The following is a 27794-nucleotide window of genomic DNA, read 5'->3' as shown; positions in this document are numbered from 1 at the left end:
TAGTGGAGCGGGTCGAGAGTTTCAAGTTACTTGGTGTCCACATCACCAACAAACTATCATGGTCCAAACACACTAAGACAGTCATGAAGAAGGCACGACAAAACATTTTCCCCATCAGGAGACTGAAAAGATTTGGCAAGGGTCCCCAGATCGTCAAAAAGTTTTACAGCTGCACCATCGTACGGCCCTGGGGCCAAGCTTCCTGCCATCCAGGACCTATATAATAGGCGGTGTCAGAGGAAAGCCCATAAAATCATCAGAGACTCCAGTCACTCAAGTCATAGACTGTTTTCTCTACTACTGCACGGCAAGCAGTACCGGAATGCCAAGTCTAGGACAAAAAGGTTCCTTAACAGCTTCTACCCCCAAGCCATAAGACTGCTGAGCAATTAATCAAATGTTCACCAGACTATTTACATTGACCCCCCCCCCCCTCCCCCTCCATTTGTTTTGTACACTGCTGCTACTCACTGTTTATTATCATGCATAGTCACTTCACCCCTACCTACATGTACAAATTACCTCAACGAACCTGTACCCCCGCACACTGACTCGGTACCGGTACCTCTTGTATATAGCTTTGTTATTGTTATTTTATTGTGTTACTTTTTATAATTTTTTACTTGAGTTTATTTGGTAAATATTTTCTTAACTCTTCTTGAACTGCGCTGTTGGTTAAGGGCTTGTAAAGTAAGCATTTCACGGTTAGGTCTACACTTGTTGTATTTGGCTGTCACGTCTGATTTGGACTGGCGGATAGGCGGAATCAAATGCAGGAGACAGAGGTGCTGGAGGTGAGTGTCTTTTAATAAAAACGGACACACACAAACGCCGAAAAGCACAGGGCGCTATACAAAGTGCGCCTGGGAGAAACACCTTCCCATAAAACACAAAATATAATTCAAAGGCAAGGAGCGCAGCCCGGTAAATCCTTCCCGTATAATTGACGCTAACACAACGTGGACAATAAACAATCCCGCACAAAATCCCAACTGAAAACACATTAAATAAGTCCCCACTAATGACATACACAAAACAGGTGCGGAACAGACAGACAAAACTAAACGACACAGAAACAACGATCGGTGGCAGCTAATAGGCCGGCGACGACGACCGCTGCCCGACCGAGGGGCGCCACTCGTTGGAACCTGTGACATTGGCGCATGTGACAAATAAAGTTTTTGATTTGATAAAGTTACAGAAGGAATGAAAGTCTGTTAGAGTTCCCTATTTAAAAAGACTTTCAACTCTCATACATTTCTGTTACTGTATATCACAAGCAATAAAAAACGAAACCCTGCCATGCAATCAATACACTGTAATATGCACGCCTTTAACATTTTAAATATACTTAACACTAGAAAAGCCTAGAGGGACCCCCTTCAAGCCAATGATGAGTCTTTCAGATGTCAACATTCTAACAGTCTAATAAATACATGTCATGTATGATATTGGTAAAATAATCATTTGTTTGTGTTTAAGAAGGTAGCATTAGAATATGAAAGAAAATGTATTTTCAAAAACAACTTTTTCATTAGTTTATTTAACAGTATGAACAAAATAAAAAGCACTAAATCACTACAATTCAAGATTTAAAATTCATCAAATAAACATCATCACATAGATCATTCACTATTCATGTTGTTAAGGGCAGGTCTGAAGGAACATAATTAAAATAAGAAAATAAAAGTCAAAAGAATAGAATGGCATTTTTTTGGTTTAAATAGATTACTGTGCTTTGAGTTTCAAGATTAAAAGAGTGATAAGCAGTATTATATCATCGTTAGTCATTATTTCATAAAGTAATCTCAAAGCCTGGTTGATCCCCATAGCAACTCTTAGGACATCAACACCCTCCTCTGAGTCCCACCATGATCCACCTGAGAGTCTTCATATTCCTCTGCTTACTGACCATCATCGAGAGAGAGAGAGAGAGAGAGAGAGAGAGAGAGAGAGAGAGAGAGAGAGAGAGAGAGAGAGAGAGAGAGAGAGAGAGAGAGAGAGAGAGAGAGAGAGAGAGAGAGAGAGAGAGAGAGAGAGAGAGAGAGAATTAAGCAGAATAAAATGAGAAACAATTATAACAAAGCTAGACCTTAATTGAAAGGTACAGTGCATGATTACTGACCTTGTTCTTGAGGACAGGTTTTCTTCTTGTAGAAACAGTATGATCCCAGACAGATTGCCATCAGAATGAAGACTTCAGCAAGTTGGAAATAAACAAACACATTGAACCCAGATCCTGTGGAAAAGAGAGACAGAATAACACATAAATTAAGAGGGGAACAGTAAACATGTCATCCACCAGGAATTATTCAGTCTCTTAGCTAATCCACACCCTGTACTCCATGTAATGCACCAAAGAAAAAACGCCACCTGCTGGAGAAAAAGATTTTGGGTCCAGTTATCCCTCTCCCTTCACCTCCTCCTCTCCAGGTGTGAATCACACATTTCATTTCAATACTATAGCTCCCACCTTGGGCCAATTGGTATATATTTGTAAATGCTGGATCTCTATGGGAAGACACATTTTACACCCAAGTTTCATAACAATCGGGACAGTGCTGTCTGAGATATCGCGTGTGACCAACATGCTGACTACACCGCCCACGTGTTGAGGGCACGAGCACTGAAAAACAAACATACAGTACATGTTATCAAACTGTTTTATCCGCTCGTGCGCGTCAACGGGCGTCTGCATAGCCAGAAGCTAACACAGAACTTGGTTCTAACTTGTTTCTATTTTAGACACTTGACGCGCTGCAAGTCCCCAGTAGCGGGGCGTGGGTAAAATCACTAGGGAAGCCAAGCCAGAAAAAAAGCCATATTACAATCTATGTGTTGTGATAATTGGTGTTTGCTCTATAAGCTGTTATTTCATATGCCTTGCTACCATGATATACTGTATAAGAAGACACAGTGGCAGAGCAAATTCAACAACACATTTGTTTCATCACAAAACCGGACAGCAACAGCTGTCTGGTGAAATCCACAAAGAATACAGCATGGTCAAGCAAGTTTCCGACATTTTCGGACTACTAAACAACTATTGATTTAAAACCAGAGAGTTAACGCAAGTCGCAAAGAAAACAAGAGCAGCCTCCAATTTTCCAGCACCATTTCAACATCATCAAATCACCTATGCTTAGTCTAACACAGTGACAACTAAAAGATACCAAACACAATTTAGTCCGATTAACCTAAGCTAAATATGATGTGGCTGTCCATGGTTCTGATTTCTATATGTGTGTGTTTGTGTGTGTGCAAGTAGAAAAAACATGTTGACTCACCCTACTTGCAGAGAAATGGCAATGCCATCCATCCTCCTCTCTTTCATGTTAACGAAACAGTTTATCTTTGTCATACAGTACACGCTTTTATTTTTTGTTGTCCTAGGCTACCTTACTAAAATGCTTGCTTGCATGGGCAACATTATCTACTTAACATTAGCCTTCTACATCTAGCTACATACTGAACTTCCATCCTCTCAGGCCAGGGACAATTTATGTTTGTATCAGAATTGCCGTTATAATCATTGGCCAGTACGGAGAACTAAGAAAAACCACAGGTCCAAATCCCTATCTCAATTAATGGCTAATTTAGGAAAGAGACAATTTTAACTAGCTAGCTAGCCAACAGAGGACAACAACACAACAAAATGCAACAATTCAAGTTGCTTCTACTATCGATGCAATGTGATAGGAGTGAAGCCAAATCCAAACTGGCTTCCCTTTAAATGTTTTGTGGTTGCGCCAGGACCATTCAGAGTTGAGCAACTTCAGATTAGCTCAAAGCTGAATGGCTAATATTTTGTACTTTTTTTTTTACTAAGGGAGGCCAAATACTCGCTGGCTTCCCTTGCATTCAATGCTACAAGCGGCAACAATGTCACACTCTTTTTAACCAGACAGCATCGGATAGATAGCCAACACATACAGAGACAGAGGGGTGCTGTTACCCTTGCGTGGATGCTTACTCTGGTGAGATACTATTAGCCTCTTTCAAATTTAAGGAAAATGTTGAAACACAGAGAGACGAAATAGTAATTATTAGTTTTTTTCTTGGTCATTTTTTGGGGGAAGACTGACTTACCTTGGCATCCATGAATACAAGCCACTACAAGTCCCACCTCTCCCTTCTAGTCATTGTTTTTTACGATCATATACCCATGTGGACGATTGAAAGATGAACAAGTTCCACTCCAGCAGGGGTTGGAAAGTAAATTATTTTCCAATTGTTTCATTCTGAACAGTACCATTATTTTTTTCATTCCGTTCAGCTGTTCCGACCCAAACAATTAAGTTCTGAACCGGTTCGAACCTAAAAACAGTAACGGATTATATTGTTCCTTTCTGTTCCTTTATAAACCTCTGAAATTGATTTTTTTTTTTACATTTAGCTCAACATTAAATTACTTCACCAATGGATAGAGCAGCTTGCTATGGTGCGGGCAAGCCATGCACATTCATTGGACAGACAAGTGTTGTGTAGAGTGCGAGATGCGACTGAAATTGCATTGGTGATGAGAGCACTGGGAATGAAGCGCTGGGCATCTTATTGTTATGACATACATTATCTGAATTGGGCCCTCAGAAGTATACCTTTGGAGGAGTGGCTTCTATGAAGGAACTTTGAATATCTTTTAACTTAGAGAGTTGGCTTAACTAACATTGGACTAAAGCTAGCCCTTGATTATAACTCTCAGTTCCATTAAGGTACACATAATGCCACCTAGAGTTTGAGATCTAGACCAGAGCTTGCTAAGTTAGCTAGCTAACAAGCTTGTGTGTGCAGAGCGGCACCAGAATTAAAATAAAAATACATCTTACCTTAATTGTAGTTAATAAATCCAATATGAAACGTGATAACAATCATATCCTTAACTAGCATTGAAAAAGTGAATCCATTCTTCTCTAATTAAATATCCCTCACCCTAATTTCTGAATGAGGCTTGTAACGTCAGTAGTTAGAGTAGACTGTGCTTCAGAGGGAGGGTGAAGGGCAGGTAGCCTATACACACACACTGGCAAAGATTTTCAACTGGCAGGCAGGCAGACACTGGAATAAGTTTCTGAGTGACAAAGTGAGGGTTTGCTGTGTTTTTTGCGGGACTGGAAAAATGCAAGTCCGTGGGTTGCCTACTAGGCAGCCTACCACGATGGTAACTATTCAGCCCCTCAGTAACCCGGCGGGTAGCAGCGCCCTCACTCCGGTTTCCCGGGAACCCCGCTTACCTCCCCCGGAGCGCTTTGATGGAGAATCGGGCACCTGTTGGCCGTTTCTCACTCAGTGTTCCCTCGTCATGTAGCTGCAGTCTTCCTCCTTTCCTTCGGACCGCTCTAAGGTAGCGTACCTCATCACACTGATGTCCAGGAGGGCCCTCGCCTGGGCTATGGCTGTTAGGGAACAACAGTCGACCATTTGCTTCAGTCTGGAGGAATTCGTGGAGGAGGTGAAAAAAGGTTTAGAGTTTTCGGTGTCCGGGAAAGAGGCTGTTACTCCAGCTTCGGCAGGACTCCCTCAGTGTAGCAGACTATGCTGTGGATTTCCGCACGCTAGCAGTGGAGGGTGCCTGGAATCCAGAAGTGCTCTTCGACACATTCCTGCATGGATTATCGGAGGAAGTAAAGGATGAGCTTACAGCCTGGGAGTTACCGCCGGATCTCGACTCACTCATCGCTTTAACCATCCGGATCGATTGTCGGCTACAGGAACGTAGGAGGGAGAAGAGGTCTGATTGCAGTCCCAATAACTCACTCAAGGATCCCACCTTGCATCTGAGGAACTCCGGAAGTTCCCAGCGTCTACGTCCCCGAGAGGATCCGAGCTTACCCAAATTCCTATAAGAGCCTCCGAAGACTTCCGATTCACCTCTTACCGAGCCGATGCAGCTCGGCAGGGCTAGGCTGTCTCCTGCCAAACACGTACGCAGACTTGATATCCAGAGTTGTCTGTATTGTGGTACTGCCGGTCATTTTGTGTCTACCTGTCCTTTCAAGAGACCAAGCTAATTTGTTGGAGTGAGTACACTGGTGGGTCTTAAAGATAATTGTTCTTCTCCCCTTACTCGCCCCTCTCTCCATGCCAGCTGTCGGGCGACCAGTCCAAGTCTCCCCAGGTACTCATCAACTCGGAGGCTGATGTGAGTCTTATGGACAGGTGAAGTTGGAGTTGTGGGTCAAGTTGGATTTGTGGATGCACCTGGTAGTAAAAAGGGGTCTTACTGGAGTGAACATCCCCCCCCCCCCCCCACTAAAGGCAGGACCAGAAGCCATAACATCCTGATGAGCTGCCTTGTGCCTGAGAATTGCGACAGCAAAAGGGGCAGAGTGGAGAGAGGTCAACAAAGAGTAACAAAAGGCCTTTATTGGTTTAACCCTCATCGACAACATGGAGAAAAGGTGGGATGTCTCCACACGGGAGCTATTTTTGGATCCACTGCAGAATCCAATGTATAAGGCCACCATGTCGGTCTGAAGATATGAGGATATCCGTCGCTACCTGAGGCTTGATGACAAGTGGACCAGAGTGTTGAGAAGCAACGGACCACCTGGCAGCCTTCCGGTATGTGTGGGACCTTTTCCTAGCAAACTGTAGAGGAAGGTTCATCCCTAGTGACGCAACTGTGGATGAGCAGCTTTCCTCCAGACGTGACGCTTGGCATTCCGTCCAAAGACTTCAATCTTGGTTTCATCAGACCAGAGAATCTTGTTTATCATGGTCTGAGTCCTTTAGGTGCCTTTTGGCAAACTCCAAGCGGGCTGTCATGTGGCTTTTACTGAGGAAGGGCTTAAGGCTGGCCACTCTACCATAAAGGCCTGATTGTTGGAGTGCTGCAGAGATGGTTGTCTTTCTGGAAGGTTCTCCCATCTCCACAGAAGAACTGAGTCAGTATAAAGATGTGGGGTGACGAAAGAGAGCCATGTCACCACCACTCAGAGCAGCCATGGCCAAAGGGAAGAGGTGCCAGCTCTGACCAAGAGCAAAGGATAGTAAAGTCAGCTGCTGGTGTTCTCAGTGCAACACACCCGTCTGCAAAGAGCACAGTCACATGCTTGTTGTTGGTAACAAATGCATGGACCAAGACAGCATGACTAAGCATCACACAGACGCACACTTTGTTCCTTTTAGTGTTCATGTATTCTAAATTCACAATTGTTGTTGTTGTCGTTTATATTGATGATGAACTTTGGATTTTCCAATAAATATTTTGAAATATTATAAAACATGCTTAAGGTGGTTTTATTTTGTTCTTCACACTAAAAGTTTGAATGTGAAACTTTGATTGTAAGATTGATTGTAAGAAAATGATGCTAATATTTTCAATTGCTGTTATGAATTTTCATATGTTATCATTGTAATGAGTATCATACTGTTGAAGAGCGACAAAAAACATTTCAAACAATAAAATAATTATTGAAAGGTCCAAATCATCAATCAAAATAATTATGTTCCACAAAATGGATAATATTTTAGACCCATATAAATAAAACACAGATATTACATTATCAGGTAATTTTGACCCAGCATATGCATTCTTGGGGCGCCATGTTTACTATGCATCCTAGGGTTAAATCTTTCAAAAGTAGAGGACTTTCAGGACCATGTCTTGTTACACTACAGTTAATCAGGAGATGAAGAAGGCATTGTCATGGTACTCTGGACAAATTTTTTTTAGGAATCACAGTTTTGAGAGAAAAATTCTTTAAAGTCAGAAAGGGCAACTGCAGGAAACTACATGAGCTCCTTTAATAACAGTTATTATACATTTTTGACCGTTTTTAGAATTGTAAACACTTTTTTAAAATTGTGATCCTTTGCTCTAGACAAGGGCATTTCCTGGCACAGAGCCCACATGGAAATGAATAATATAAAAATAATTGACCTTGTAAAATTCCCCTAAATGTATTTTTTTGGCTCAAATAATGAAAACTATTTTTTTTTTGTTTCCCTGGCAGACAAGGATTGTCCCAACTTTGAAGAATCCCTATATATTTTGGGGTGGCAGGTAGCCTAGTGGTTAGAGCATTGGTACAGTAAATGAAAGGTTGCTAGATCGAATCCCCGAGCTGACAAGGTAAACATCTGTCGTTCTGCCACTGAACAAGGCAGTTAACTCACTAGGCCGTCATTGTAAATAAGAATTTGTTCTCGACTGACTTGCCAAGTTAAATAAAGGTTAAATAGAAAAATAGTCATTTAGCTATAGTTTTTAAAGATGGTTAGCTCCTTACCTCCAATTATCAGTTGTACTCCTTTGGTGCTCAAACGTGCTCATTGTGAATCATAGATTTCTAAGAGATATTCACCAGAATCACTATTTTCTGTGTTAGATATCCTAAATGTCCCGTTGTTGATAAAGAACTCTGATCTTGCTTTAATAGAGTCATGGAAGCTCACTGTGTTGTTTTTCATGCTGAATATCCTTATACTTGCACCAGTGGGTTTTTTTTTTAATATGAGTTCAGACCCTGTGGCATTATTCATCAGCTGAAGACAGACAGTTTCTCCCAGAGCTCTGTGACATGACATGTGCTCTCTAGCATCACAGGATTTCTCCTCCATACCTGAGGAAAGGAGGGAAAATGACATTTGTTGATAGTGATTACTGTTATTCTTCATCTGAAACTCTAAGAAAATTTCATTTTGTGACATTATGAATTGCCAAGCAGCATATCACCCTGCATCTCTCTGCTGGCTTGCCTCTAAAGCTGAGCAGGGTTGGTGCCTGGATGAGACACCAGATGCTGCTGGAAATGGTGTTAGAGTGTCAGTAGGATGTACCTTGTCCTCTAGTCTAATTTTTTATATTCATATCCCAGTGCACCAGGGCAGTGATTGGGGACATTGCCCTGTGTAGGGAGCAGTCTTTCGGATGGGACACTAAATGAGTGTCCTGACTCTCTGTGTTCACTAAAGATCCCATGGCCCTTACCGTAAGAGTAGGGGTGCTAATCCCGGTGTCCTGGCTAAATTCCCAATCTGGCCACCTAATCATCCCCCCTACTCTCCCCTGTAACTATTCTCCAGGTCGTTGCTGTAAATGAGAACGTGTTCTCAGTCAACTTACATGGAAAAATAAGTGGTAAAAAAATATCTAATTTGACAAGTAAATAATTTAAGATTGCTTGTGAAGTATTAAAGCTATCAAACATGATATGCTCTGCGATAGGCCTATTACATTGAATTGTGTCTGTATCTTTTCTCCTCATAATAACACAGGATTGAACTCTGCTGTAATTATTCAGTTACCCTTTATAACACTGCCTTATTGTTAGAACGTGCATGTCACGATTTCTGCCAAAGTTGAAACCCCGCCTTGTTCGGGTGGTGCTCGATGTCACCGGTCTTCTAGCCATCACTGATCCATTTTTCATTTGTTTTGTCTTGTTTTCCTAAACACCTGGTTCCAATCCCATTCATTACATGTTGTGTATTTAACCCTCTGTTTCCTCTCATGTTCTTGTCCGAGATTGTTTGTTTTGTTATTTTTGTCGTGTATTATGTATTGGTGAGCGCCGGGTATTTTTATGTACGTTAGTTTTGGAGTTTGTTTATTTGTTTATTATTTATTAAACAACTCCAGTGAGTTGTTTACTAACAGTAAAATACAAGTTGGTTTCTCCTGCGTCTGACTTCTCTGCCACCTACACCCACGACGATGACAGTGCATGACCTCCAGAGGCAACCAACTGTAGCCTCTTACCATTAGAGAGTCCAGTTAACATCACCAGGAGTCCAAACACCACAAGCATGTTGTCTTCACAATGGCCAACCACTGATATGTGTTGGCAACTATAGATTCACTATACAAATCTCAAATTCAGATTCTAAACCTGCCACACCGTGTGACTAGGATGTTTGAGCAAAACACGCGATAGATTGTGTCACTTCAGGGATGAAAAAGGAAGTGTTTGAACACAGTCTTGATCTCACTTCTTCCTTTCAAAGACCAATGCATGAAAATGTTATATACAATAAGGCATTAAATATGATACAAAGAAGTAAGATACAGCACACACACAAGAGTACAAGAGATCTTGAGAATAGATTTGCATGAGGGCTGAAAGAGGAAATGTGATACAGAAGAAATTAACACACTACATTTGGTCTGTGACAACTTTGTATTTCTGTACCACAGACCGAGCCCTGTGGTAGGTCCATGTCAATCTACACTGTAAGTTATTTAGTAAAGACTATGCCCTTTATAAAGCTGTGTCTGTTAGTGTTTCTCTGACACTAACTCGGTCTCAAGTGATAGTTTAACCTGTGCAAGGAAGGTTGAGAAACAATGTTACACCACACAGTGTCACGGTCGTCGTATGAATGAGACCAAAGCGCACTGTGTGTATCGTTCCACATTTTTATTTAACTGTGAAACTATGCAAGACATACAATAAACTAATAAACAAAAACAACAAACCGTGACGAAGAGGTGCAACATACACTAACTCAAAATAATCTCCCACAAACCCAGGTGGGAAAAACAACTACTTAAATATGATCCCCAATTAGAGACAACGATGACCTCTAATTGGAGATCATCCCCCCCAAAAAACATAGAAAAACAGAAACTAGAACATAACAACATAGAAAAACAAAGTAGCCTTCTCTGACACCAGGTAGCCTTGAGGTCGGAGCGTTGGCCCAGTAACTGAAAGGTCGCTGGCCCCACAATGATAGCAGTACAATGATAGAGGTGACTACAGAGCATATAAAGAATGGAACCAGGCTAGCATATAGAGGCATCATCCCATCTTTAACAATAGCATCCAGGGGAACATATCTGACCTGCCACAACATTTTCTGTGGCCCTCATTGTTAATTCAGTTCACAAACTAAAGGTCTATTAAAACACAACTTGATTTTTAATGGAATAAATGTATTTCCACATCAGGGCTGCAGGTGGCCTAGTGGTTAGAGCATTGGGTCAGTAACCGAAAGGTTGCTAGATTGATTCCCCAAATCGTTCTGCCCCTGAACAAGGCAGTTAACCCACTGTTCCTAGGCCGTCATTGTGAATAAGAATTTGTTCTTAACCGACTTGCCTAGTTATATAAAATTAGAATGCTCACAGTCAACACAGTGGTGTAATGTTTTGGGGTATCTGTACTTTACTACTTATATTTTTGACAACAAGAAAATAATATACTTTTTACTCCATACTTTTCCCCAAATGTACTCATTACATTTTGAATGCTTAGCTGGACAGGAAAATGGTCCAATTCACACATTTAACAAGATAACATCCCTGGTCATCCATACTGCCTCTCATCTGGCAGACTCACTAAACACACATGCTTCATTTGGAAGTTATATCTGAGTGTTGGAGTGTGCCCCTGGCTATCTTAAAAAATGAAAGAAAAGAAAATGGTGCTGTCTGGTTTGCTTAATATAAGGAAGAGAAATGATTTATACTTTTGATACTTCGGTATATTTTTGCAATGACATTTACTTTCACGTCAGTATATTTAAGTATATTTAAAGCCAAATGATTTGACTTTTACTCGAGTAGTATTTTACTGGATGACTTTCACTTTTATTTGAGTCATTTTCTATTAAGGTATTTTACATTTACTCAAGTGTGACAATTTGGTACTTTTTCCACCACGGAGTGAACACGTGACCAGTGTGGTGTAACAGTGTTTCTCAACCTTTCTTGCACCAGAGATGGTTGTTCCTCCTTGGAGGAGTGAATTAAGTTAAACTAGTACATGAGAACTGACTGAGTTGGTGTCAGAGAAACACTGTAACATATATTCAGTGGGGAGAACAAGTATTTGATACACTGGCGATTTTGCAGGTTTTCCTACTTACAAAGCAGGTCTGTAATTTTTATCATAGGTACATTTCAACTGTGAGAGACGGAATCTAAAACAAAAATCCAGAAAACCACATTGTATAATTTTTAAGTAAATAATTTGCATTTTATTGCACGACATAAGTATTTGATACATCAGAAAAGCAGAACTTAATATTTCGTACAGAAACCTTGGTTTGCAATTACAGAGATCATACGTTTCCTGTAGTTCTTGACCAGGTTTGCACACACTGCAGCAGGGATTTTGGCCCACTCCTCCATACAGACCTTCTCCAGATCCTTCAGGTTTCGGGGCTGTCGCTGGGCAATACGGACATTCAGCTCCCTCCAAAGATTTTCTATTGGGTTCAGGTCTGGAGACTGGCTAGGCCACTCCAGGACCTTGAGATGCTTCTTATGGAGCCACTCCTTAGTTGCCCTGGCTGTGTGTTTCGGGTCGTTGTCATGCTGGAAGATCCAGCCACGACCCATCTTCAATGCTCTTACCGAGGGAAGGAGGTTGTTGGCCAAGATCTCGCGATACATGGCCCCATCCATCCTCAATACGGTGCAGTCATCCTGTCCCCTTTGCAGAAAAGCATCCCCAAAGAATGATGTTTCCACCTCCATGCTTCACGGTTGGGATGGTGTTCTTGGGGTTGTACTCATCCTTCTTCTTCCTACAAACACGGCGAGTGGAGTTTAGACCAAAAAGCTCTATTTTTGTCTCATCAGACCACATGACCTTCTCCCATTCCTCCTCTGGATCATCCAGATGGTCATTGGCAAACTTCAGACGGGCCTGGACATGCGCTGGGTTGAGCAGGGGGACCTTGCGTGCGCTGCAGGATTTTAATCCATGACGGCGTAGTGTGTTACTAATGGTTTTCTTTGAGACTGTGGTACCAGCTCTCTTCAGGTCATTGACCAGGTCCTGCCATGTAGTTCTGGGCTGATCCCTCACCTTCCTCATGATCATTGATGCCCCACGAGGTGAGATCTTGCATGGAGCCCCAGACCGAGGGTGATTGACAGTCATCTTGAACTTCTTCCATTTTCTAATAATTGCGCCAACAGTTGTTGCCTTCTCACCAAGCTACTTGCCTATTGTCCTGTAGCCCATCCCAGCCTTGTGCAGGTCTACAATTTTATCCCTGATGTCCTTACACAGCTCTCTGGTCTTGGCCATTGTGGAGAGGTTGGAGTCTGTTTACGGCATTGACCCACTCCAGGGCTTTGCCTGAGAGGCAGGAGACAAGGGCAAACAAGCTCTCACGTCCCGAAGGTGCCGGGTGGACGGTCGTCCCATCATACTCCCTCGGGAGCGCGAGCCGAATCCCGCTGGGCCCAGGTGAAGGATGGGTGGACAGTGGGACCTCCTGTAGTGGGGCTGGTGGAGGCGCTGGAAGACCTCCTCTCTCCAAACGATCCATCGTCTGCAGCACGCAATCCATGGCGGTGCCCAGACGTTGCAACATGGTCGCGTGCTGCTGGATGCACTCCTCTATCGCCACAGGGAGGGCGTCTGCTGCTGCTGACTCCATTCTTAGGTGAGTAATTCTGTAAGCAATCCTGTGTGTAGCTGGTGTAGAGTAGTCAGGCGCAGGACAGCAGATATGAGTAATTAACATACTTTACTCAAAAATTACAAATACAATGCAAAATAACGAGCCCACAAATAACGGACCATCTTACAATAAACAATGACTCACAAACAAACATGGGGGAACAGAGGGTTGAATAATGAACAAGTAATTGGGGAATTGAAACCAGGTGTGGAAGACAAAGACAAAACAAATGGAAAATGAAAAGTGAATCGGTGATGGCTAGAGGGCCGGTGACGTCGACCGCCGAACGTCACACGAATAAGGAGAGGGACCGACTTCGGCGGAAGACGTAACAATGGCTTTTGGTTGGGGTATGTACGTACGGTCACTGTGGGACAAGGTCATCGATGCACTCATTGATGAAGCCAGTGACAGATGTGGTGTACTATGCAATGCCATCGGAAGAATTACGGAACATATTCCAGTCTGTGCTAGCAAAACAGTCCTGTACCTTAGAATCTGCTTCATCTGACCACTTTCTTATTGACCGAGTCACTGGTGCTTCCTACTTTAGTTTTTGCTTGTAAGCAGGAATCAGGAGGATAGAATTATGGTCAGATTTGCCAAATGGCGGGTGAGGGAGAGCTTTGTACGCGTCTCTGTGTGTGGAGTAAAGGTGGTCTAGAATTTTTTTCCCTCTGGTTGCACATTTAACATACTGGTAGAAATTAGTTAAAACAATTTGAGTTTCCCTGCATTAACCTCTACGGGCTAGGGGGCAGTATTGAGAATTTAGGAAAAAATATGTGCCCATGTTTAACTGCCTCCTACACCAACTCAGAAGCTAGAATATGCATATTATTGTTCAGGTTTGGATAGAAAACACCCTAAAGTTTCTAAAACTGTTTGAATGGTGTCTGTGAGTATAACAGAACTCCTATGGCAGGCAAAAACCTGAGAAGGTTTCATGCAGGAAGTACCCTGTCTGACAAGGTGTTGTTGTTGTTCTTGCTTCTGTTTATTGAAGAGTCAGGATCTTAGCTGTAATGTGACAATTCCTAGGGCTCAAATAGGCTCTCAGAACCCGGGAAAAACCTGAACGATGACGAGGCAGCCTCAGGCTGAAACACAGAATCCCCTTTTCCAAGTGGCCCATCAGAGGACAATGGAATTAGGCGCGTGCGCGATTCGACCCCGTGCAGTATTTTCCTTCGGCTGTTTAGCTAATTGCAGATTCCCGGTCGGAATATTATCACTTTTTTACGAGAATAATGGCATAAAAATTGATTTTAAACAGCGGTTGACATGCTTCGAAGTACGGTAATGGAATTTTTAGAAATTTTTTGTCACGGCATGCGCTCGACCGTGATTTACCATTCTGATAGTGTCTAGAACGCACGAACAAAACGTTGCTGATGGAACATAACGATGGATTATTTGGGACCAAACCTACATTTGTTATTGAAGTAGAAGTCCTGGGAGTGCATTCTGACGAAGAACAGGAAAGGTAAGACCATTTTTCTTATAGGAAATGTGATTTTGGTGAAGGCTAAACTGGGTGGGTGTCTAAATAGCTAGCCCGTGATGGCTGGGCTATGTACTTAGAATATTGCAAAATGTGCTTCATCCGAAAAGCTATTTTAAAATCGGACATATCGAGTGCATAGAGGAGTAATGTATCTATAATTCTTAAAATAATTGTTATGCTTTTTGTGAACGTTTATCGTGAGTAATTTAGTAAATTGTTAGTAAATTCCCCGGAAGTTTGCGGGGGGTATGCTTTTTCTGAACGTCACATGCTAATGTAAAAAGCTGGTTTTTTATATAAATATGAACTTGATTGAACAGACATGCATGTATTGTATAACATAATGTCCTAGGTGTGTCATCTGATGAAGATCATAAAAGGTTAGTGCTGCATTTAGCTGTGGTTTGGGTTTTTGTGACATTATATGCTAGCTTGAAAAATGGATGTCTGATTATTTCTGGCTGGGTACTCTGCTGACATAATCTAATGTTTTGCTTTCGTTGTAAAGCCTTTTTGAAATCGGACAGTGTGGTTAGATTAACGAGAGTCTTGTCTTTAAATAGCTGTAAAATAGTCATATTGTCACGGTTGTCGTCGGTGAAAGAGGACCAAAATGCAGCAGGTACGTGTATGCTCATTTTGAGATTTATTAACTTCCACTGAATGAACATACAAAATAACAAAAACAAAAGAACGAGCGAACAACCACAAACAGTCTGGCAAAGCCTAGGGCTGAACACAGAACAATCACCCACAAATCACAAACACACCCTTATATATGGGACTCTCAATCAAAGTCAGATAGACAACACCTGCCTTCAACTGAGAGTCCCAACCCCAATTAACCAACATAGAAACACACTCACCAGACTAGACATAGAAATACATAAACATAGACTATAAACCAAAACCCCGGAAATACTAAATCAAACACCCCCTTTGAACAAACACACCACCCCGAATCACATAAAACGAATACCCTCTGTCACGCCCTGACCAAACTACAAAACAATTAACCTTATATACTGGCCAGGACGTGACACATATGTTTGAGAAATTGAAGTAATAGCATTTCAAACGTTTTAAAAATCGCGCCACAGGATTCAACTGGCTGTTACGTAGGTGGGACGAATTCGTCCCGCCGGTCCCATAGAGGTTAAAGCCCCCGGCCACTGTGGTAGCTAATTTCTGCATTACAAAATGAGGAGAGTTACAAACTTCACACACCAGTCAGAGTTATACGTAAACTACATCTTCAACCAGATAACATTCGCTATAAATTATTGTTCAGTTTGGTCCCTAATGACGAGGTTCTAATCTCGTTCCTGGTACTTCATAGTACAAAAACACCATCTCATCCAATGGCATATATCAATTGTCAACTCTAGATACTCTCAATGCAAGTAAACCCCCTCTTGATCCCACTCCTGGACAAGCTCACTGAGGGGAGTGACTTGCACACAGACATTGTGGAAACAAATAATTGGTTCCCCATTAATCACGCCATCTCTTCACATGGTTTAAGAATAGGTAAAGACACATTCACATATGAAGACAATGTTCCATTTTGTCCTCCTCCCTGTCTGATATTCTGCATAGCAACAGAGATATGTCAACGACAAGTCTGACCTTTCCCCTCTCTGGGCCCCAAGTGACTGAGCCCCAGCTAAGGGAAAAGTGCAACTAAAAGACACCAGATTCCAAAGGATACATTCTAATGACAAGTATCTTACATAAGCATATTATGCTAATAAACATCTTAATTATCTATGTTACCCAACTAATTCTGATTCATCCGCCACACCACTAAGAAAGCCGCCTCTGGAGGAGAGTTTTCCTGTTTGCTTATGGCTGTATACAGCTCATTGAGTGCGGTTTTAGTGCCAAAATGCCAGTGGTATTTTGACAGCTACGAAATATACAGATGAAAACTCTCGGTAAATAGTGTGGTCTACAGCTTATGATGAGATGCTCTACCTCAGGCGAGCAAGACATCGAGACTTCCTTAGATTTCGTGCACCAGCTATTGTTTACAAATTTACATAGACTGCCACCCCTTGTCTTACCAGAGGCCGCTGTTCTGTCCTGTCGATAAAGCTTAAAACCCGCCAGCTGTATGTTATTCATGTCGTCGTTCATGGGTTAATCCTTTTCATGGTTTTGAGTGCAAGTACCTTTTGAACTCTACATTTTTGCTATCGCAAAAAAAATGTGTTTGTGTTTATGAAGGACTTAAGTCACATTCGAATACGCAGGAAAATGTATTTTCAAAAACACAGAAGAATTGACGCTGTAATTGCTGCCAAGGGTGCTTCAACAAAGTACTGAGTAAAGGGTCTGAATGTAAATGTAATAAATACCTGTTTTTGCTTTGTCATTATGGGGTACTGTGTGTAGATTTATGAAGGGGAAAAAACAATCCTATCCATTTTAGAATAAGGCTGTAACGTAACAATATGTGGAAAAAGTTATGGGGTTGGAATACTTTCCGAATGCACTGTATGTAGCCTAAGAAACAAGGTTCATGAAATCAAAAACTTGCTAGTAACAGATGACATTCATATTCTGAAACTCATTTAGATAATTCTTTGATAATACAGTGGAAGCAATACATTGTTATAACATTTACAGAATAGACAGAAATACCAATGGGGCGGTGTTGCAGTCTATATTCAGAACCACATTCCTTTAAAGCTTAGAGACTCTCATATTAAATACTGTGGAAGCAATATGGCTACAGGTTAATCTGCCTAACCTAACTTCCATTCTTGTGGGAAGCTGCTACTGACCACCAAGTCCTAACAGTCACTATCTGGATAATATGTGTGAAATCAAATAACATTTTATTAGCCACATACACATATTTAGCAGATGTTATTGATGGTTTAGCGAAATGCTTGTGTTCCTATTGCCAACAGTGTAGTAGTATCTAACAATACACACATATCTAAAAGTAAAAGAATGGAATTAAGAAATATATAAATATTAGGACGAGCAATGTCAGAGTGGCATTGACTAAAATACAATAGAATAGAATACAGTATATAAAAATATATCCAGTTGAGCAACGGGGTGGTAGTCGGCTAGTGATGGCTATTTAACAGTCTGATGGCCTTGAGATAGAAGCTGTTTTTCAGTCTCTCTCTTGATGCACCTGTTTTTTACTGTTGTGCCTTCTTCACCACATTGTCTGTGTGGGTGGACCATTTCAGATTGTCAGTGATGTGTATGCCGAGGAACTTGAAGCCTTTCACCTTCTCCATTGCAGTCCCGTCGATGTGGATAGGGGTGTGCAACCCACTACTGTTTCCTGAAGTCCACGGGATAGGGCAGTGTGCAGTGCGATGGCGATTGCATCGTCTGTGGATCTATTGGGGCAGTATGCAAATTGAAGTGGGTCTAGGGTGTCAGGTAAGGTAGAGGTGATATGATCCTAACTAGCCATTCTACGCACTTCATGATGACAGAAGTGAGTGCTAAGGGGTGATAGTCATTTAGTTCAGTTACGTTTACTTTCTTGTGTACAGGAACAATGGTGGACATCTTGAAGCAAGTGGGGACAGCAGACTGGAATAGGGAAAGAATGAATATGTCGGTAAATACTCCAGCCAGCTGGTCTGCGCATGCTCTGAGGACGCTGCAAGGGATGCCGGCATCCCCTGTACTGACGTTTTGCCCGTTTGATTGCTTTACGGAGGGAATAACTATGCTGTTTGTATACAACCATATTCCCAGTCACCTTGAAATGGTTAAATGCAGTGGTTCGGGATTTCAGTTTTGAAAGGATGCTGCCATCTATCCAAGGTTTCTTGTTTGTTGTCACAATGTCCACAGAAGGTGGCACCTCTCCCCGTTCGGGTGGCGCTCGGCGGTTGTCGGCGCCGGCCTACTAGCTACCACCGATCTCCTTTTCTGTTTCTTTTGGTATGTTGGGGATTTATTTTTCCTCAGGCCGTTACTCATTTTGGGCATTAGGGTTGCTGGCCTGCGTCCCGACTCGTTCCAGGACTGTTTAGTCTTCGTGGGTATTTATTTTACCCCGCCTTGTTTGTTCTGCTTTTGGACTGTTGTTTCATTAAACATGTTTCCACGTACCTGACTCTTCTGCGCCTGACTTCACCCCTCCTGCATTATCTATTTTATGACAGAATCCCGCACCATTTTTCATGGAGTCAGCAGGAGCAGAAGCGCCAGCCATGTCCATGGAGGAATGGTTCATCCAGCAAGCCAACATCCTCCATCGCCTGGGTACGGCAATGGATCAGGTGTTGGCATCTCTAGAGAGCTGGGAGAGAAGTGCTCCCCCACCCACACCAGCTGCTGTCCAACACCCTGCGCCCCAACCAGCGCCGACGGAGTCCAGCCAGAGTGGGATTAAGCTCGAGCTCCCAAGGGAGTTCGATGGGACGGCAGCTGGGTTTAAGGGGTTCCTGCTCCAGCTGGAGCTGTGCCTAGCGACCGTTCGCCCCACTCCCTCAGGAGAGGAGAGTGTGAGTACCCTCATCTCTTGTCTCATGGGTAGAGCCCTGGAATGGGCCAATGCCGTCTGGGAGGGTCCAGATTCGGCCAGGGATGACCCGCCTCCAGTTCTTTTGTCACGAAATGAGTAGTAACCAGATTAAATTGGGTACGTTTTTTATCCGGCCGTGAAATAACTGCCCCCTATCCCAAACAGGTTAATGAGAGTCTTATCTTTAAAATGTTGTAAAATAGTCATATGTTTGAGAAATTGAAGTTATAGCATTTTTTAGGTATTTGTATTTCGCGCCACGCAATTCCACTGGCTGTTGACTAGGGTGGGACGCAAACGTCCCACTGGCCCAGAGAGGTTAACCGGGGTCGGAGTGGGGCAATTATGCACGGCCAAAATGCGGTCACATTCCATCACCACCCCGGATGTGGAAATGCGATACCCCAGAAAAGAAACGGCTCGTTTGGAGAACTCACACTTCTCGGCCTTGATGTACAAGTCATGGTCCAACAGTCGCCAAGCACTTTACGCACCAGAGACACATGCGCGGCGCGTGTGGCGGAGTAGATCAGAATGTCATCGATGTACACCACCAAAACCCCGACCGAGCAGGTCCCGGAGAATCTCGTCCACAAAGGATTGGAAGATGGCTGGAGCATTCTTTAAGGAGGTGCAGCGGTTCTTATGGTTTGCTAATTACTACCGGAGGTTTATCCGGGGCTTTGGGCAGGTGGCGGCTCCCATTACCTCACTGATGAAGGGGGGCCCGGTGCGACTGCAGTGGTCGGTGGAGGCGGACAGAGCCTTTTGTCGGCTTAAGACCCTGTCTACCGACGCCCCAGTGCTAGCTCATCCGGACCCCTCTTTGCCATTCATAGTGGAGGTGGACGCGTCCGAGGCAGGGGTTGGAGCTGTGCTGTCGCAGCGTTCAGGCGCGCCCCCCCAAAGCTTCGTCCCTGTGCATTCTTTTCTAAGAAGCTGAGTCCGGCGGAGCGTAACTATGATGTGGGGGACAGGGAGTTGCTAGCCGTGGTCAGGGCCCTGAAGGTGTGGAGACATTGGCTAGAGGGGACACTACACCCTTTTCTCATCTGGACTGATCACCGTAATCTGGAGTACATCCCGGCAGTGAGGAGACTGAACCCACGCCAAGCCAGGTGTGCTATGTTTTTGACGAGATTTCAGTTCACTATCTCGTACATCCCAGGTTCCCGGAACATCAAGACCGACGCACTGTCTCACCTCCATGACGCCGAGGAGCGGTCCATCGACCCCACTCCCATACTTCCATTCTCCTGTCTGGTGGCACCGGTGGTCTGGGAGGTGGATGCGGACATCGTGCAGGCATTGCGGTCAGAACCCACTCCCCCTCAGTGTCCCGCAGGGCAGAAGTACGTCCCTCTCAGTGTCCACTATCGTCTGATCCAGTGGTCGCACACGCTACCCTCCTCGGGTCATCCTGGGGTTGAGCGGACAGTGCGGGGTCTTAGAGGGAAGTACTGGTGGCCCACTTTGGTGAAGGACGTGAGGCTCTTTGTCTCTTCCTGTTCGGTGTGCGCCCAGTGTAAGGTGCCTAGACACCTGCCTAGAGGGAAATTACAGCCCCTCCCCATTCCACAGCGACCATGGTCCCACCTTTCGGTGGATTTCCTCACGGATCTCCCGCCGTCTCAGGGGAACACCACGATCCTGATCGTTGTGGATCGGTTCTCTAAGTCCTGCCGTCTACTCTCTTTGCCCGGTCTTCCTACGGCCCTACAGACCGCGGAGGCCCTGTTTACTCATGTCTTCTGGCACTACGGGGTGTCTGAGGACATCATCTCTGATCGAGGTCCCCAGTTCACGTCCCGGGTGTGGAGGGCGTTTATGGAGAGACTGGGGGTTTCGGCCAGTTTAACCTCGGGTTTTCACCCCGAGAGTAATGGGCAGGTGGAGAGAATTAACCAGGATGTGGGCAGGTTTCTGCGGTCCTATTGCCAGGACCGGCCGGGAGAGTGGGCGAGGTTTGTGTCGTGGGCCGAGATGGCGCAGAACTCTCTTCGCCACTCTTCTACTAACCTGTCACCCTTTCAGGTGGTGTTGGGTTACCAGCCGGTCCTGGTGCCCTGGTATCAGAGCCAGACAGAGGCTCCTGCAGTGGAGGACTGGGTACAGCGCTCTAAGGAGACCTGGAGTGCCGTCCAGGAATCCCTTAAACGGGCTGTGGGACAGCACAAGGAGAGCGCTGACTGCCGCCGCAGTGAGGCCCCCGTGTTTACTCCGGGGGACAGGGTCTGGCTCTTGACCCGGAACCTGCCCCTCCGCCTGCTCTGCCGGAAGTTGGGTCCGCGATTTGTGGGGCCGTTCAAAGTCCTGAGGAGAATAAACGAGGTGTGTTATAGGTTACAGCTCCCTTCGTATTACCGTATTAACCCCTCGTTTCATGTGTCTCTCCTCAGGCCGGTGGTAGCTGGTCCACTGCAGGACGCTGAGGTGCGGGAGGTCCCTCCGCCCCCCCTGGACATCGGGGGGGCCCCAGTGTACACAGTCCGGTCCATCTTGGACTCCAGGCATCGGGTAGGGGGCCTACAGTACCTCGTGGACTGGGAGGGGTACGGTCCGGAGGAGAGGTGCTGGGTACTGGTGGAGGACATCTTGGATCCTTCAATGTTGCGGGAGTTCCACAGCCTCCATCCGGATCGCCCTGCGCCTCGCCCTCCGGGTCGTCCTCGAGGCCGGCGTCGGCGCGCAGCGGAAGCCGCGCCTCAGGGGGGGGGTACTGTCACAACGTCCACAGAAGGTGGCGCCTCTCCCCGTTCGGGCGGCGCTCGGCGGTCTTCGTCGCCGGCCAACTAGCTGCCACCGATCTCCTTTTCTGTTTCTTTTGGTAATGTCTGTTTAGGGTAGCACCTGTTTTGTGTTTAGTAATTAGTGGGGTATTTAGTCTGTCTGTTTTTTGTTTGGGGTTGTGCGGGATTGTTTCGTGTCAGTTGTTGTATGTTGGGGATTTATTTTTCCTCAGGCCGTTATGCATTTTGGGCATTAGGGTTGCTGGGCTGCATCCCGACTCGTTCAAGGACTGTTTAGTCTTCGTGGGTATTTATTTTACCCTGCCTTGTTTGTTCGGCTTTTGAACTGTTGTTTCATTAAACGTGTTTCCTGCGCCTGACTTCACCCCTCCTGCATGAACTATTTTATGATATTTGTGTAGGTTATAATAGTCACAGTTGGAACAAAATCACCTATATACTTCCTGATGAAATCAATCCCCATGTCCATGTATACGTCAATGTTATTCTCAGAAACTATCCGGAACATATCCCAGTCCACGTGATAAAAAAAAGCATTGATTCCGATTGGTCAGACCAGCTTGAGTAGACTTTAGCAAGGGTACTTCCTGTTTGATTTTCTGCCTATAGGAAGGGAGGAGCAAAATGGAGTCGTGATCTCGGAAGCAGGGGATGGTTTGCAAGCCTCCTGAGTCGGACTAGAAGTCCACTCCGAATACCTCTTCTCTGCCGGCGGCGTCTTGGAGCAGCCTATGTTCAATTTCCTTGGGGGTACAAATAAAGGATCTGATTTGGGAAATTCCTGATCATAATGCTGGTGATTTACCGCATCTCAAATATCCAAAATTCTTCCCGGCTGTATGAAATTACACAAAAAATGTTCTGGGCTACGAAATATCACATCTGACTTGATAATATATGTGATATCAACAGAGAGGTATATTTTCTGGGTGATTTCAATATTGACTGGATTTCATCAAGTTGCCCACTCAAGAAACAGCTTCAAACTGTAACTAGTGCCTGCAAACTGTTTCAGGTTGTCAGTCAACCTACCAGGGTAGTTACAAACAGCACAGGAATGAAATCATCAACATGTATCACATCTTTACTAATGTAACTGTTTTAAAGCAGTATCCAAGTCCATTGGCTATAGTGACCACAATATAGTAGCCACATATGGGAAAACCAAAGTTCCAAATGCTGGGCCTATTATAGCGTATAAGAGGTCATTCGATACGTTTGTAATGATTCTTATGTTGATGATGTAAAAAATATTTGCTGTTCTGTGGTGTAATGAGGAGCAACCAGACGCTGCAGTTGACACATTTATGAAATTGCTTATTCCAGTTATGAATAAGCATGTACCCATTAAGAAAATGACTGTAAAAAATGTTAAATCCCCATGGATTGGCGAGAAATTGAAAAATGGTATGGTTGAGACGGATGTGGCAAAAGGAATGGCAAATAAGTCTGGCAGCACAACCGATTGGCAAACGTACTGCAAATTGAGAAATCATGTGACTAAACTGAATAAAAAGAAGAGGAATCTATACAATGAAACAAAGATATATGACATAAACATTGATAGTAATAACCTTTGGAACACCTTAAATGAAGTTTTGGGCAAAAAAGGCGAACTCAGCTCCGTCATTCATTGAAACAGATGCCTCATTCATCACAAAACCCACTGATATTACCAACTACTTTAATGATTTCTTCATTGGCAAGACTAGCATACTGCTTGAAGTAACACTGGATTGTCTGGCCCTTAAATGTCAATGGAGAGCTAACATTAATAATATGCATGTCAATCTCTCATGGCTCAAAGTGGAGGCGAGATAGACTTCATCACTACCTGTTTTTGTAAGAAGTGTTGACAAGCTCTTTAAAATAACAGAACACAGCTCGGACACCCATGCATACCCCACAAGACATGCCACCAGAGGTCTCTTCACAATCCCCAAGTCCAGAACAGACTATGGTAGGCGCACAGTACAACGTACAGCCATGACTACATGGAACTCTATTCCACATCATCAGGTAACTGATGCAAGCGGTAGAATCAGATATAATAAATGAAAATACACCTTATGGAACAGCGGGTACTGTGAGAGACACACACACACAGGTACAGACAAACACATACGCACACAAACGCTAGCATGTGCACTCTACACACACGTACATTGTAATATTGTTGTATGGTCGTATTCTACATGTTGTATTGCAGATATGTAGTGGTGTAATAATGTTATATGATGTGCTGTTTATCTGTTGTTCCTTAATGTGTTTGGACTCCAGGAAAACTAGCTGCTGCCTTGCCAACAGCTAATGGGGATCCCTGATAAATAACAATACATACAGTTAACATAAATAAACCCTAGTGGCAATAAAACATTTAAAGGAATCACATATCTGAGTTGATGTGACAAATGCTATGATGCTGCTACTTCAAGAGGGTCGTTCAGTGAAATTAGTCCCTTTTAGGTAGTGTAACCTGAAAATGAATCACTAATCTCTCAAGTGGCTAGATGTTCTTTACCATTCGGCCATCAGATTTGCCACTAATGCTCCTTATAGGACACATCACTGCACTGTATACTCCTCTGTAAACTGGTCACCTCTGTAAACTGATCATCTCTCAAGACCCACTGGTTGATGCTTATTTATAAAACCCTCTTAGGCCTCACTCCCCCTTATCTGTGATATCTACTGCAGCCCACATCCTCCCCATACAACACCCGTTCAGCCAGTCACATTCTGTTAAAGGTCCCTAATGCACACACATCCCTGGGTCGCTCTTATTTTCAGTTCGCTGCAGCTAGCGACTGGAACAATCTGCAACAAACACTCAAACTGAACAGTTATATCTCAATCTCTTCATTCAAAGACTTAATCATGGACACTCTTACTGACAGTTGCTGCTGCTTTGTGTGATGTATTGTTGTCTCTACCTTTTTGCCCTTTTTGCTGTTGTCTGTGCCCAATAATGTTTGTACCATGTTTTGTGCTGCTACCATGTTGTGTTGCTACCATGTTGTTGTTATACATTTACATTTGACATTTTATTAAATAGTTATGTTGTGTTGCTACCATGCTGTTTTGTCATGTGTTGCTGCCTTGCTATATTGTTGTCTTAGGTCTCTCTTCATGTAGTGTTGTGTTGTCTCTCTTGTTGTGATGTGTGTTTTGTCCTATATTTATATTGAATTTGTCTTCTTTTTTTTACCCCAGGCCCCCGTCCCCACAGGAGGCCTTTTGCCTTTTGGTAGGCTGTCATTGTAAATAATAATTTTTTCTTAACGGACTTGCCTAGTTAAACAAAAGGTAAATAAAAAAATAAAAAAACAATCACATATTATAAAGAGAAATCTTCAGAAATGACTTTGGCAAAGCAACAAAATAAGGCTTTACAATAATGGTGAACACCTGGAGACATTTTGGGATGAAGTGGGTTAAAATCTTCCTAGAAGTCACAGAGGGTGACAGAGGGACGTTAGCAACTGTTTTTTCATATAGAAAATTAGAGATATTGAATTCTTGGTCTATATTGAAGAAAAGATCAAATAGGGACTAATTTTGTGGAACGACCCTAGAGGTCATGATGATGATGATGATGACGATGACGTCAATCATAATAATCCTCATCATCATCATCTTTATCAATATAATTTGGTATTATTTTGCATGATGTGTCTGTTAAATTAAACATAATGACACAGAGAGTACAGCATTGAAAATGTCATGCCCCTGGCCCTTACCAGTGGAGGTTTTACTGATGGGGGACTCAGTCACAGTCGCCACTGTTGTAGACTCAACACACAGGGTATTACCAGTGGAGGTTTTACTGATGGGAGCCTCAGTCAATGTCACCACTGTTGTAGACTCAACACACAGGGTATTACCAGTGACATTCACCCACTCTGATACTTTTGTCCCGTTGGATGAGGTGCAGTTAACATATATCAGCCCTGTAGGCAATCCAAACAACATTAATCACATGTGAATCTGAATTACATGTAAATACTGGCAAATGGATAGTGCTGTTTTGAAACAGGTCAATTCTTATTGATAAGAATTGATCAGTGATCATAAATCATCATTATTATTATCATAAATCATTGATATTGTTGATCATAATTTTTTTTAACAAAGTAAATTAAACAGTAGATTACCTGGACAGTGTGAGATTCTCCTGCTGACAGTATCACTGCTGATGTTGTTTCTGATGGTACAGGTGAGATTTCCTGACAGGCCTTTCTTCAGAGTGATGGTGTTTGTCTCATCACCAGGAGAGGTCTCAGTGTCTCTCAGTGTCTGTCCATCCAGAGTCCAGCTGTACTGGGGACCATCCCCCTCAGAGGAACAGGACACCCTCATCTCTCCATGGGACAGACACTCAGAGGACATCAGAGGACTGGACACTGGAGCTGTGGGGGAAGAAGGATATGTAACTGTAGTAAGAGGGCATAACACATTAGAACAACACCAGCCATTCTTCTTGAAAGCCACAGAAACTACTGTAGTCAACAGGAGCAGCAGATTCATGACACACAATGACTGCATTTCAAATAACCAACAGATGATTTAATGTTGATGGATGTGGTTATGACTCTATGTACCAACTACAGTAGACTATGAAAATAAAAATGACTCCATGGTTACACATAAATTGCATTTCTCATTATTTTGTTTATTAGGTAGTCACATATTTGTAGTTTAGCCAGAGCAATAGCTTGTCAAAGTTACCACTTGTAATAATTATTTGGATAGTTAGTTAATTACCTTCGATGAACAGGTGTAGTCCTCTGGTCCCTGATGATATCCCTACTGAATTAAATGTTTCTAGCAGGTATTCACCAGAATCTGTACTTCTTGTGTTATTTAACCTAAATGTCCTATTGTTTATAAAGAAGTGTACTCTGTCTTTAATGGTGGTGTCTCTTATTACCCATATGTCCTTCCTCGTTTCGAGTATATTTGTTTTAGCACCAGTTGAGCCTTTATAAAATGAGAGTCCATCATATCTCGTGGCATCAGTCACCAGCTGGAGATAGACAGTTCCTCCCAGAGCTCCATAACACTGAGTACCATTCTGTCTAGCATCACAGGAAGTCTCCAAGCCTGAAGATCAAGAAGAAAAGACAATGTAGTGACGATCACTGTTCTAACCCATGTCAAGTCATGTATCATTTTTCAGATGAGGATATAAGTAACTAACAGTATAACCAAACCAACAGCATCAATGTGATAGGGATCATTAAGTCAGTGATCATTATCATGGGACAATGAGTAAAGAGACAACTGTCTTCTACAGTGTTCTGAATATTGTCTATCATCATCTGTCATTTCTGCTACGTGATATACAAGACTCCTGATACAATGTTTTCCATAAAAGAAGAGGAAAACCAACACATATGAAGATGTTTCTTACCATGAGACACTCCAGCTGAGATCACCAACAGTCCTAAAACAGCCTCCATGTCTCTTTACAACACAGGGTCTCAGTTTATCAAATTAACTTCGGTACTTCAACAAAGTCCTCTATTTTCTATTCAGAGCTGAATTTCCAGAATCTGGCAATGTTTTACGGCACGAACAAAAACCAATGCAAGGAAAGTATGAGAGATAGCTGTTCCTGCCACTCAGAATAATTCACCCAGTGTGACAAGCAAAAGAAGAA

The 27794-nt window shown here is 43.3% G+C and overlaps 1 protein-coding gene across 1 annotated transcript; it reads right to left on the bottom strand.

The window, feature by feature from the left end:
• Positions 1 to 786: 786 nt before the first annotated feature.
• Positions 787 to 27794, bottom strand: LOC115205382 (uncharacterized). Its single transcript, XM_029771319.1, has 7 exons — positions 27546 to 27794; positions 26897 to 27235; positions 26287 to 26541; positions 25873 to 26082; positions 8232 to 8564; positions 2126 to 2239; positions 787 to 1907 (listed from the first exon to the last, which is right to left on the bottom strand). The coding sequence occupies exons 1-5, from the start codon at positions 27592 to 27594 to the stop codon at positions 8272 to 8274; spliced, it is 1146 nt and encodes a 381-aa protein (XP_029627179.1). The 5' UTR covers positions 27595 to 27794; the 3' UTR covers positions 787 to 1907; positions 2126 to 2239; positions 8232 to 8271.

Source organism: Salmo trutta, chromosome 13 (genome assembly GCF_901001165.1).
Source record: "Salmo trutta chromosome 13, fSalTru1.1, whole genome shotgun sequence".
NCBI lineage: Eukaryota > Metazoa > Chordata > Actinopteri > Salmoniformes > Salmonidae > Salmo > Salmo trutta.
The sequence above is the reverse complement of the archived record's forward strand: the minus strand, read 5'-3'. Positions and strand labels throughout refer to the sequence as shown.

Excerpts from the sequence above, each read along its gene's own strand:
- LOC115205382 (XM_029771319.1), bottom strand. The coding sequence starts at position 27,594 with ATGGAGGCTGTTTTAGGACTGTTGGTGATCTCAGCTGGAGTGTCTCAT. Across the intron at positions 26,542-26,896 it reads ACTACACCTGTTCATCGAAG|CTCCAGTGTCCAGTCCTCTG; the intron begins GTAATTAACTAA and ends CTTCCCCCACAG. Across the intron at positions 26,083-26,286 it reads GAGAATCTCACACTGTCCAG|GGCTGATATATGTTAACTGC; the intron begins GTAATCTACTGT and ends GATTGCCTACAG.